This window comes from Propithecus coquereli, unplaced genomic scaffold (genome assembly GCF_000956105.1).
Source record: "Propithecus coquereli isolate 6110/MARCELLA unplaced genomic scaffold, Pcoq_1.0 Scaffold580, whole genome shotgun sequence".
In the NCBI taxonomy this organism is placed as follows: domain Eukaryota; kingdom Metazoa; phylum Chordata; class Mammalia; order Primates; family Indriidae; genus Propithecus; species Propithecus coquereli.
The window spans coordinates 1,361,794-1,373,649 of record NW_012151730.1 but is presented as its reverse complement, the minus strand read 5'-3'; the positions used below and the strand labels follow the sequence as shown (position 1 = coordinate 1,373,649).

Sequence of the window (11,856 nt, the reverse complement as noted above, 5' to 3'; positions counted from 1 at the left end):
GTGGGTATTCTAGAAGCTACTCCCATCCATATTCTGTATTTTCCAGCCCTCATGCTTTTGCTCAAGCTGTTTGTTTGCCTAGAACATCCCCTCACATCCTCCATGTCTGTAATTTATCTACTTTTCAAGACCCAGGTCAAATGTCACCTCTTCTAACAAGTTTTCTGTGATATCCAGGGAAGTAATGTCTTCCCCCAAAGGACTCCCCCAGTGTACCTGTGCTATAGCTCTGTACACATACTGCTCTGCCTTATAGCTCCTAAATATTCATTCATTCAAAATTTACTGAGTACTTACTAAGTGCCAAGTACCTAGTATCCATTCCCTCTCCCCAGCTGCACACTCCTTGAGGACAACCCAGGCCATGTCATACCTCCCATAGATCCTAGCACAGTGTCCTGCTACAGAGCCAGCATTCAACACATGTTAAGATTCGGGATGTTGTTACACCTCTGTTAAAAAACTCAGATGGCTCCCAATGCCAGCGTAATCCAATCCAAACCTCTCGGCCTGCCACCGAGGTGCTCCAGGGCCCACCCAACCTACTCCCCCCAGTCTCATGTTCCACTGCCCTCCCACACGTGCTCCGCATTCCAGTCTAAGAAGACACCTCGTCTGCCCCAAGCTTACCCTGTACCTTCTGCCTCTGCCTGTGCAGTTCCCTGCATGTGGACTTCTCTCTCACCTGCCCACCCTCCTTCCTGTTTCACCGCAGATGTCAATGTCTCAATACAGCCTTTCCTGGTTGATCCAAAGGGACAGGAGTCCCCTAATTCTCCCTTCTCATGGCACTCTGCTTACCTTCCTTACAGCCTCATCGTATTCCAGCCTGTGTCCTAGTCATTTAAGTCTCTCTTCTACGACACTACAGAATCTTACAGTGTAGTAATCGTATCTTATTTATTCCTGTATGACCTATAGACCTAGAAAAGTACCTCATGTAGAAATGTTGATTAAATAGTGATTCTTTGATAAATGAATAAACGAACATATTCCCTTCCCCTCTTTTCCTTCCCAAACGCCAGAAATGCCACCTAGACAGGCCTAGGACAAAATGTCTCTTTCCAAATATGCATCCCACAAATTAGAAAGGCTTAATATAAGGAAGGAGGGATATACTAGGCTGATAGATTTGCCTGCTTTGGAATCTTACCTCATAGTCAAAGTCACCTCCCAGTGCCCCAACGTCCAGGTGCAGGTTCTTAAGAAGCTCACTTGAGCTGCGGACACTCTAGAAACAAAAGCGGTTATGAGTGGTAAGTCTAAGGAAACTCATAAGCCTAGGGTGAGAGGCATGCAGAGGGAAAAGTAGGGTACTGCTGAGCTGGCAGGCGGCGCCCAGACAGGGCTTCAGAGGACTCTAGGGCAGGACCTCCACTAAGGCAGCCTCACTAAACAGCCCTTCATCCAGTGTGAACAATGCTTTGTGCCAAGCAAGTGGCCAAGAAGCTTCTTGTTGATTGGGCCTTCTGGTTCAGACCTAGGAGGCATATAGACTAGTTAAGAAATGAAACTGTGGGCTGGAAAATCATTTTTACTTATTTTTAAAATAGCACAGAGGTTAGCCAAAGATGGAAACAACTCATGTACGCATCATCACATGAGTGGTTAAACAAAACGCGACATATACATGCAATGGAATATTATTCAGCCTTAAAAAGGAACGAAGTTCTAATACATGCTGCAGCACAGATGAACCCTGAAAACATTATGCTAAGTGGAATAAGCCAGACACAAAAGGACAAATATTGCATAATTCCACTTACATGAGGTACCTAGAATAGGTAAAGTCATAGAGACAGAAAGTAGATTAGAGGTTACCAGGGGCTAGAGGGAGGGGGACGGGGAGTTATTATTTAATGGGTACAGAGTTTCTACTTGGGATGATGAACAAGTTCTGGAAATGGATAGTGGTGATGGGAGCACAACATTGTGAAGATAATTAATACTACTAAATTGTAACTTAAAAATGGTTAAAATGGCAAATTTTGTTATATATATATATATTATCACAATAAAAAAATTTTTTCAAAAAAAAAAATAGTACAGGGGGTTTCCACACCAGGGAAAGGACATCACCATTACCTGGTCATCACTCTCCTCCTCATCCTCCTCGTTGTTCTCCTCTCCTAAAGCAAAGAGGCTGAGAGCATTCTTGTCCTCATTGATAGAGCCCAAGAGACCCTTTCCAAAGGCAGAAGTCTTAAGACCCTATGAAGGATCCAAAATACAGAACAGTCAAGGGACACATTATGGTGACCTTTGGAATAACCTTTATTTAGAATGCCTTCCCCACTCTTGGTGACTCCAGTTCACACTGATGACTCGCTTGTCCAACTCCCACTGCCCTGGCTGTATGGATGGGGAAATAAGCACTGATGTTGCTACAGCATGAGTCTATCCTCCAGAGTCCATACTCACACAGGTGTGACTCATCTTCCCAGCTGGATTATGAACTTTGAGGACTCAGCCTATTCCCTCTGTTTCTCATCTGTGGGCCAAGGTTTCCAGCATGGCACATGGAGGTCCCACGGTAACTACATACACCGAACAAAGAGAACGTACTTACCAACGTGGGTTCTCCAAGCTGACCAGACTCCACTGAGCTCCCCAGACTCATATTCTGAGATCCACGAAGAGGAGGGGGTGGGGCATCCCCAAGGCCTCGTAAAGGAGCCAGACCCCCGAGAGGAACGTGAACTGGGGCTAACGAGGAACCCAGGCCCTGGGCAACAGAAAATATTTTGTTACAAACCCAAGAAACCACATGGCTCTGAGAGTGTTGGAGACAGATATAAAAATAAAACATCTAAATCCTGCGTGCTCAAATTTAAACCACCTCCGCTCAGAGGCTGCTAATGAAACACAACATCCAGAAATTACCATTGTGCCAACTGTGTGAGAAATCACAGGCTGGTTTCCTGATTCTCATAACTCAACGCTGTCTCACAGTAAACAATCTTTTACATCTGGCAGATGCTGCATGGGGCTCTGCTCTCTTTCAGAAGCCATATAGGAAGGATGCGGGAGGGGAACACAGAGACAAATCCTCATCTACCAGAAGGAGATGTCTCAATACATAAAGTTTAAAACTGATGAGTGAAGAAAAAGCGGTCTAAGCATATTATTTATAAAGATGGAAGTAAACACCAAAAGAAAGTGGCTGCCTCTCGGGAGGGCTTTGTGTACCAGAGAACTGCTGTACTTTGCTATATGCCTTTTAGCACTATTTGACTTTTTTTAAACTATGGGCATGCCTTACTTTGATGAAAATAAACACTAACGATGAAAAAATATACATGAGCAACAAAAGAAGGACTCTGTTTTCCCTTTTCACTGATGAGGAAGGTGGCTGAAAGGAGCCTTGCTAAAGGGCAGTCGTGGGGCTGACCAGGGCCTTTCTTTTCCCTGTTCTCAGGAGGGCCAAACAAGGGCTTCGTGCCAAGACTGGGGAAAGAAACCAGGCTGGGAGTCAGAATTCGTGAGACCTCAAGCTACTCACGGACTCTCGGATCCTCAGTTTACTCATCTGCAAGACGGAGGTGACGTGTACCTTGCCACCTGAGAATGTCTGCTGAGAGGCTCAAAGGAGAGATAAGTGCAAGGGGCCTTGTGAGTGGCCCAGGGCTTCACCAACGTTGTGGAATTGCTATTATCGCAGGGATTCGCATTACAACGATCTGGGCTTATTAGAAGCCTCAGAGGCAAGGAGAGCAATCTGGGGATATTTACAAATAACTCTTCAAAATTCATTTCTCAAACTTAAAATGTCTAAAAAACACAAAAATTCCATTCCTCTCTAACCCCACAGGGACTGAAGAGAGAAAGGAGAACCCAGAGGGGGTCAGGCTGAGGAAGTTCAGATGGCCCATCTTCTCACCCATAGCCTCGGCCCAGGGGCCACACCAGTGGGCAGGTCCTCAGTAGGGCCCGTTTCTGCACAGGAGGGCTCATCTGGAAAGTGAGGTGAGAACCACTCACAAGAATTTGCAGATTTGCTTGTTGTAGAATGTCTTTGTTAGGGAGAAAAGGAGCGGATAATGATAAAATTGGCCAAGAATGCATTGGCTAAACACCAGGCACTGGCTAAACCAGGCACTGCACATCAGGAACTGGCTCAACACCTCACATGCAATGTCTCGTTTTACTTTCACAACAACCTGAGGCGGGCTCTGCCATTATCCACAGTACCCATGTGAGCAAATGGAAGTTGGTGAGGTCAAGAACCCTGCCCCAAAGTCACAGGGCCAGCGAGGGGCAGAGATGGGATTGGAACCTGGGGCTATCTCTAAGATGGTATTTTATACAGACTTCTGGTTGTAGCAGAAAAAAGAGCCCAGGAAAGCTTCCCCAAGGTAAACTGTGAGCAAACCAGGGCTACTCTTCCTGGCTTCAGCCCTCCCTACCAGCCCATGTATCAGTAAGCAAAATTCTTCCCGCACTATATTTATGGAAAATTATAGACTCCTAACATGGCTAATTTGCTAACATGCTGGGGTCTTGAGGGAGGGAGACAGGCATGCTGAGGGCTTTGTTCTCCCAGGCCTTTACCAAATCAGTGGTTAGCGGGGAAATTAAATATTCCTGGCTCCTAGCTGATCATCTTCTATAGATGGCCATTAACTCTGAGTATGGGGCTGTGCATGGCGTTGTCCTTCAGAGGGGATAAACTTGCTGCCATTGGGCTAATTAAAACTTTCAGGATAATCTGCAGCTTATCCGATATTTATAGTGCTACAGTAGTTATTAAAGCTAAGGGAGAACCAGTGCAAGCTAGCAATTAGGAGCCGGAGGGAACAACTGGGTAAGCCACAGCTGGGCAGCAGCAAAAGAATAGCTGGGGAAATTCAGATTGATCCCCACGGTCTCCGATCCAACTTGACTTCTGAATGAGAAATACGGTGATTCTTTAAAGAGACAAAAGTAGAAAGACAGGGCAAGGCCAGCCCTTTGGCAAATCCCAGTAGAAGAGGAAGTGAAGTCACGAGTGAAGTCTCAAATAGGGAAAGCACAACCCTGACACAGGTTATCCACGTGGCTTTCTGGGGACCCTGGGAGGCAAGGGGCAGAAGCAGCTTACTGGATGGCAGAGAGAGATCCTCGACTTCAGTCCTTTGTGGGACTATTAACCCTCTAGTGCTGTGTGATTCCAAGAAGAGATAAAGTTCAGAGCTTTGGGGCAGGGTGCCTACTTGGAAGGACCTCTCTCTAGAACCAACTGAGAAGAAAGGCTTCCCAAATCCCAGAAAGGTGTCTATATCCTGCATGGAGTGCCAGGGTCAGTGCCACCTTCCCCACCCTCGAAACTGATCATCTTTAAAAATGTGAACCACCCATGAATTACAGCTAGAGCCAGGGAAGGGAAGTCATAGATAGCCTCAGCCCTATCTTGCAGGCAATAAAGAAAGTTGAAATATGTGTCATCCTGTAAGATGGCCATTTGGGTAGTTAAGGGATCAACAGTTATCAAGACAGGGTGAGTAACAGGAAAGCAGACCTAATGGCTACGGTAAGACATTAACTCCACCTGCTCCCTCCCTGCCAAGTTCACTGAGGCCTTTAGGCCATTCTCCTTAAGAAGCCTACCTGGTGAAGCTGCATCCTGTCTGGCTCTGCAGTCAGCCCTCCGTTGGAGCTCGGCTCGACTAGCCCCTGCCTGAGGAGGCTGCTGCTCAGCTGGAAACGGGCTTGCTGAGAGGTATCCTGCCCATCAGGGGCAAGGGCCACCTCCTGAGGATGTTCCAGCAGCTCTGGCCCCAGAGCCAGAAAACTTGAGTCCCTCTCCATAGCTCTGACGGCCTCATGCTCCCCCTCACCAAATACCCTGGAAGACTCAGCTGCCATGCAACAAACCACGCTGGCGATGTCTTTGCATGGCATTTCCTGCACGTTCTCAGGCAGCTCCAGGCCCTCCAGCCGCCTAGAGATCTTGACCATCTGCAAGATGTGCTGGTAGAACCTCTGATCCTCACTGTAGTCTTCACTTTCTGACTGCTCCTCGGGAGAGCTCTGCACGTTGGACAACTGAGGAACTAGGAAGGGGCTGGAGTATTGATCTCCGGGTCCTGGGCCTGACTGACCCACAGCCTGCTCAAATCCCCGTGAGCTCTGCAGTTCCCAAGGGAAGTTGTTCACCTCACCCAGGACAGAAGAGTCAAAGTGTGAGGCCAGGCTGTTGCTGGTGCTGTTATCCAAGTCAGCCCCAGACTCACTAGGCTTCCTGTCTTCATCAGGGGCCTCTGGAGACCCTCGGGGGTATCTCTTCTCACTGGTAGGAGACTTCCCAGGGGCACTCCCTGAAGGGGCTTTCTGAGCTGGTTCTGATGCCAGGGTATCAGGTGGTATTAGGAAAAGTCCCTGAGGTGGATCTTCAGCTGAGGCTCCTGGAGCTTCAGGTTCACTGAGCTCTGTTTCCTTGCAGCTCCCTGGGATGTCTTTGTTGACAAGCTTGGAGACCTGTCCTATCCACAGTCCTGGGGCCTCTCTCCTCCTCCTCCCCTTGCCCATGCTGCCACCTTCCCCAAGAACTCCCTGCCAGCTCAGGTCTTCAGTGGGGCTGCTATCTAACAAGAACAGCTTGCTCTTCCTAGTAGGCGGCATGTGGTTAGCAGAACAAAGGGACAGGGAGGGCGCCTCCTCAGGGGATGGCAAGGGACTGGGACTTCGGCCCTTGTCCCCCCCAGGGCCAGTGGAGCTCAGTTTGGCTAAGCTGTGGCTATGCTGCTCCCCTTTCAGCTGTGGGCCCTTGATGGTTTCAGAAAGCTTTGAGTGGACAGGGGCCTGCCTCTTGCTTTCTAATACATCCTGCCCATTTTGGAGAGGCCCAGTGTTCTGAGGGCCCAGAGCGCTGGGTTTCTGCTGTCTGGTCCTCATTTCCAGCTCTTCTGTTTCAGGGTCTGAAAACCCCAGGTAGATTTTCTCTCTCACCTTCTGGGGTTTCTCCAGACCCTGCTGATCACCTAACTCTGTCCTGCATTGGGCTGGGGTCCTGCCTAAGATTTTCTCCACGTCGGCAAAGATCTGGTAGTTTCGGGAAACTTGGCTTTTGGAGAGCGGCTGCAGCTTGCTGGGAAGGGCACCCATGTGAGGCCAGGGGGTATCACCCAGCATGCATGGGTTCTTCACTTTCTTAAAGGAGCCCTCACTTCTAGCCTGCATCTCTTGATCTAGGTCCAGATCAGCAAGCCCAGGTGCTGAGAGAGGGGACGGGCCACGGAGAAAGGAAGATGGCAGAAGTCCCTGCTCAGGCTGTGTTTCCTACATGGGTATATAAATATGCAGAGAAAACTAAGACAAAGCACTTCTGATTTATACTTGCTACTTTAGCCCTTGGCAAGCCCTTAGCAGAAACCCACCCTCCAATTAAAGTGAAACACAAATCAAAGAGGAAAGAAAAGATAAAAAACTCCCTTGGGCTAAAACTATGTTGTTTTCTGGGTTCTAGTTTCCTTATCTATAAGGAGGAGGCTGGACTAGATCAATGGCTTGCAAACCTTGCTCCATGGAACCTGGAGGGTTCCGTACCTTGGGAGCCACTATAGTGCACATGCCATAGAGAAGAGGCATCATCAAGACCTACACCCCCAGGTTCAACCAGAGCAGCTCCATTTCTTTTCTTTTTTTTTTTAGAGATGGGGTCTTGCTCTGTTGTCCAGGCCGGAGTGCAGTAGCATGATCATAGCTCACTGTAACCTCCAACTCCTGGGCTCAAGTGATGCTCCTGCCTCAGCCTCCGGAGTAGCTGGAGGCACCACCACTACAGGTGCACCACCACACCCAGCTACTTTTTTTTTTTTTTTTTTGTAGATACGGGGTCTCACTATATTACCCAGGCTGGTCTTGAACTCCTGGCCTCAAGTGATCCTCCCATCTTGGCTTCCCAAAGTGCTAGGATTACAGGCCTGAGCCACTATGCCCAGCCTATTTCTTTTTTTATAAGCTGGATGAAGTGACTTGAAGACTACTAACAAAAGTCTGAAAATCAAGCAACTCCCCCTCCCCTTCCCCCTCCCCCAGTAAAAAAAAAAAAAAAAAAAAAAGTCTGAAAATCACCAACCAGGATTACCCCTAAGGTACCATCCAGCTCTCAGGTTCTGTGATTGGTTAATTTTATAAAATCCACCAACCTTATCACGGACTCCAGAAATTTTCTAAGAGGAAGAGAAGAGGGAAAGCATAACCACTGACCTAAGCCTTGGAAATTCAGTCTAATGTTTTCTACCAAAGGCACAAGTTGGCATTGATGGGAGATGTCCGCATAGTCATAGACCCTCAGGGCTAAAAGAAACCCTAAAAAATCAACCACCACCTGTAAACAACCACCTGGTTGTGAGTGTGCACCTCCAGAGAGTCCAAACCACCTAAGTCCAGACTGCTCAGGCCTGTCCTCTGGACAAACTCAAGTCTGAGGTACTTGTCCTGAGCCCTAAGATTCAGAATGACAGCCTAGGGCTGTCCAATTACCGTCATTTCCTGAAACCACAGAAGGAACCCTTTTAACAGGGAGCTCCAAGAACTCAAATCACACAACCACAACTCAGTCTTTTACCCAACCCTCCACCCCAGCACCCTCAGTTCTTCCCGCTCCACCTTTAGTCAGGCAAGGGCCTGTCCAGGTAGCTGATTATCATTTCAAAGAATCCTGAGTTAGTGAAAAGCCCCTCAGCCACCTTTTGCCTTTCAAACACGATATTAGAAAACTCAACCTATTTGGCAATTACTTGTCCTCTTTTCTCTATCTGGTGGAATATGTTTATTACCTGGCTTCTCAGAACCATGAGTAGTACGTCAGGGATGGGAGGGAGGGAAAAGTGTCCATAGAGCTTAGGCATGACAAAAAGGATAAACCCATCAATAACCATTCAAAGCCAGAATTGACACCTTAGGAAAAAGAAAAAAGATAGACAAAATCTTTGCTAAGAAGTTGGCACAAGGCTCTGGTGGGAAATAAAGACTATAACCAAAAAGCAAAACCACTAGACCACTGAAAGGGTTGAAAAGATATTCTCAGTGCTCCCACTGGCTGAACTGAGTTCCTACGATCCTCCCTCTCCTCAGGGTGCCCCCACCTGCCCCATGTCTGGGTGAAGGGAAGAAGGCCTGGTTTCCCTGTACCACCATGGCATTCTGGGAGAGCCTGGGCCTCATTTCAGTATGGCTCAAAGTCTCAGCTGCTCCACCTAAAAAATGAGGGTGATAACTCCACCTCCTAGGTTCAAATGTGCTGGAGGGAGAAATAAAACAATAATGGATAAGAGCTGTGGTCCCCAACCCCTGGGCTGTGGATTGGTACCAGTCAGTGGCCTGTTAGGGACTGGGCTGCACCCCCTACACCCTCCATGGAAAAACTGTCTTCCATGAAACTTAGGAACTGGGGATCCCCACAGCTGGAGGTGAGCGAGCAATGAGCAAATGAAGCTTCATCTGTATTTACAGCCACTCCCCATCACTTGCATCACCGCCTGAGCTCTGCCTCCTGCCCTCAATCCCGTGCAAAAATTGTCTTCCATGAAACCAGTCCCTGGTGCCCAGAAGGTTGGGGACCACTGGATAAGAGCCCTTTCAAAATCCAATTACACTCAGATCACAATGTAATTAAATTTCAGTTATCCACCATTAACTGAGCACACTGGCAACAAAGACAATCCACAGGAGTAGACAAAGCCCAAGGCTTTTCTTGTGAATCTTGAAAGCACTGGTGTTTTGACAACCGAATTATGGCTTTATGGCTACATCTGACTTCTAGGAATTCACACCACTTTAAGACAATAATGAACCCACAGTAGGAAGGCCTGACTCTGAATGAAGACAAAGGACACTGTGCTCATCTAAGCTCACTGGTCTCCACCAGCTGCTCCCTGTCCACACTCTTCAGAGTGGCAACACCATCGCTACTATTAGCACTGTAAAAAGCCATACTCAGCAGAGCACGCTCTCTCACTAATCCTATTAGGTAACATGTGCTTCCCAAGTGGGGAAAAAAGAAAATGTTTAGAGAAGGTAACAACCTCTAGACACTAAAAGGAAAATCCACCAGAAGACAGGCAAAATTCATTTCATGTACTATCAAGAATTTACTATGTTGTTGTTGCTCTTACCCTCCCAGCTATAGACACCTAGAGGTTCCCAATAACTCCTCAAGTTTTAGCCCTGGCCTCTCTTGGAGCTGGCATCCACTGACTCACCAGGGCACTTTTGGTGGTCTCTTTGTCCTTCTTGTCTTTCTTTTCCTTTTTCTTCTTCTTGTCTTTCTTCTTAACGGCCCCAGAAACTGACAGCTTGCCCCGTTCTTGGATCACCAAGTTCCGATAGTGTTCATCACACGGATGGTCCCACGTGGACTGCCCGTTAGCAAAGTTGAAATAGTAAATATCACCTGTGATGTCCTGGCTGGGAACGAGCAGAGTTCAGAAGTTAGTCCTTGCTCAGCTACAAAGGTATTTAGGAAAAAGAAAAAGAAGAAAAAGAGGAAGAAGGTGGAAGAGGAGGAAGAGGAGGAAAGGAGGAGGGAGAAGAGGGGATAAGAGAGGAAGGGAGGAAGAAAAGGATTCATACAAAATGGAAGGGCACTATTCGGCTAAGAATAAGGAGTTAACTTAGATAAAGGAAGACAGGACTGGGATATCTAAGGACTTCTCTAGATGGTGATGTATAATCATGGGAGTTCCTGAGAACACATACTAGACTAGAGTAGGCATGAACTTGATTTTATGTAGATGGAGAAATATAAACACAATGGTACCTTGGAAATAAGTGCTAGGATAGAGCTTGCTTAATATTTTAATCAACAGTGTGAGGAAGAGGAATGTGTTGTGAAAGCTCTGATTTTACAAGACTGTAAACTCATAAGAAGCAATAATCCAAGCTAGCGTGAACCAATGGTAGAAGAAAATAACGTAGGAGGTATATTTCAAGAATCTGTGTATCAACATGGACAAGACCAAAGTAAACCATTCATCCCATCCACAATTAACAATAATCCATTAGGACAGCTAACAGGAAAAAGAATCCCATCTACAACAGTAATGCAAAGGATAAAATACTCAGGAATAAATCCAAAATGTGCAAAATCTTTATAAAGCTTTACTGAAAAGTCAGGGAAAAAAAGAAAAAAACAACTGGAGAGGCATTCTATGTTTCAGAATAGAAAGACTCAAGTCTATAAAGATGCCAATAATCCTCAAATTAATGTATAAATCCAATACAATCCCAATCAAGCTTCTTTTGAAACTTGACAAGCTGAATCTCAATTCAAATAAAAGGGAAAATGAACAGAAATAGAAAAATATCAGGGGTAAAAAAAGACAATGATAGAAGATATTCAAATGACAAATAAGCACATAAAAAGATGTTCAACATCACTAAACATTAGGGAAAGGCAAACCAAAACTACAATGAAATACCATTTCACACCCATCAGCATGGCTATTATCAAAAACCCAAAAAATAACAAGTGTTAGCTAGGATGTGGAGAAATTGGAAGCCTTGTGCATTGCTGCTGGGAATGTAAAATGGTGCAGCCACTGTTGAAAACAGTACAGCAGTTCCTCAAAAAAATTAAACACAGAATTACCATATAACCCAGCAATTCTACTTCTGGGTACATACCCAAAAGAATTCAAAGTAAGGGTCAGGCGCGGTGGTTCATGCCTGTAATCCTCGCACTCTGGGAGGCTGAGGTGGGAGGATTGCTTGAGCTCAGGAGTTCGAGGCCAGCCTAAGCAAGAGTGAGACCCTGTATCTACTGAAAATAGAAAAAAAATTAGCTGGGCACTAAAAAAATAGAAAAAATTAGCCAGGCATGGTGGTGCACGCTTGTAGTCCCAGCTACTTGGGAGGCTAAGGCAGGAGGATAGC

The 11,856-nt window shown here is 46.5% G+C and overlaps 1 protein-coding gene across 1 annotated transcript in view; it reads right to left on the bottom strand.

Annotated features, from left to right (window-relative positions):
- CEP164 (centrosomal protein 164kDa) overlaps positions 1-11,856 on the bottom strand; it is a 79,871-nt gene that overhangs the window by 36,519 nt on the left and 31,496 nt on the right. The window contains exons 4-7 of the mRNA XM_012658342.1: positions 10,185-10,389; positions 2,570-2,725; positions 2,086-2,211; positions 1,154-1,231 (exon numbers count right to left, since the gene is read on the bottom strand). Coding sequence (XP_012513796.1) covers positions 1,154-1,231; positions 2,086-2,211; positions 2,570-2,725; positions 10,185-10,389 — 565 coding nt within the window. The remainder of the gene's footprint in view (positions 1-1,153; positions 1,232-2,085; positions 2,212-2,569; positions 2,726-10,184; positions 10,390-11,856) is intronic.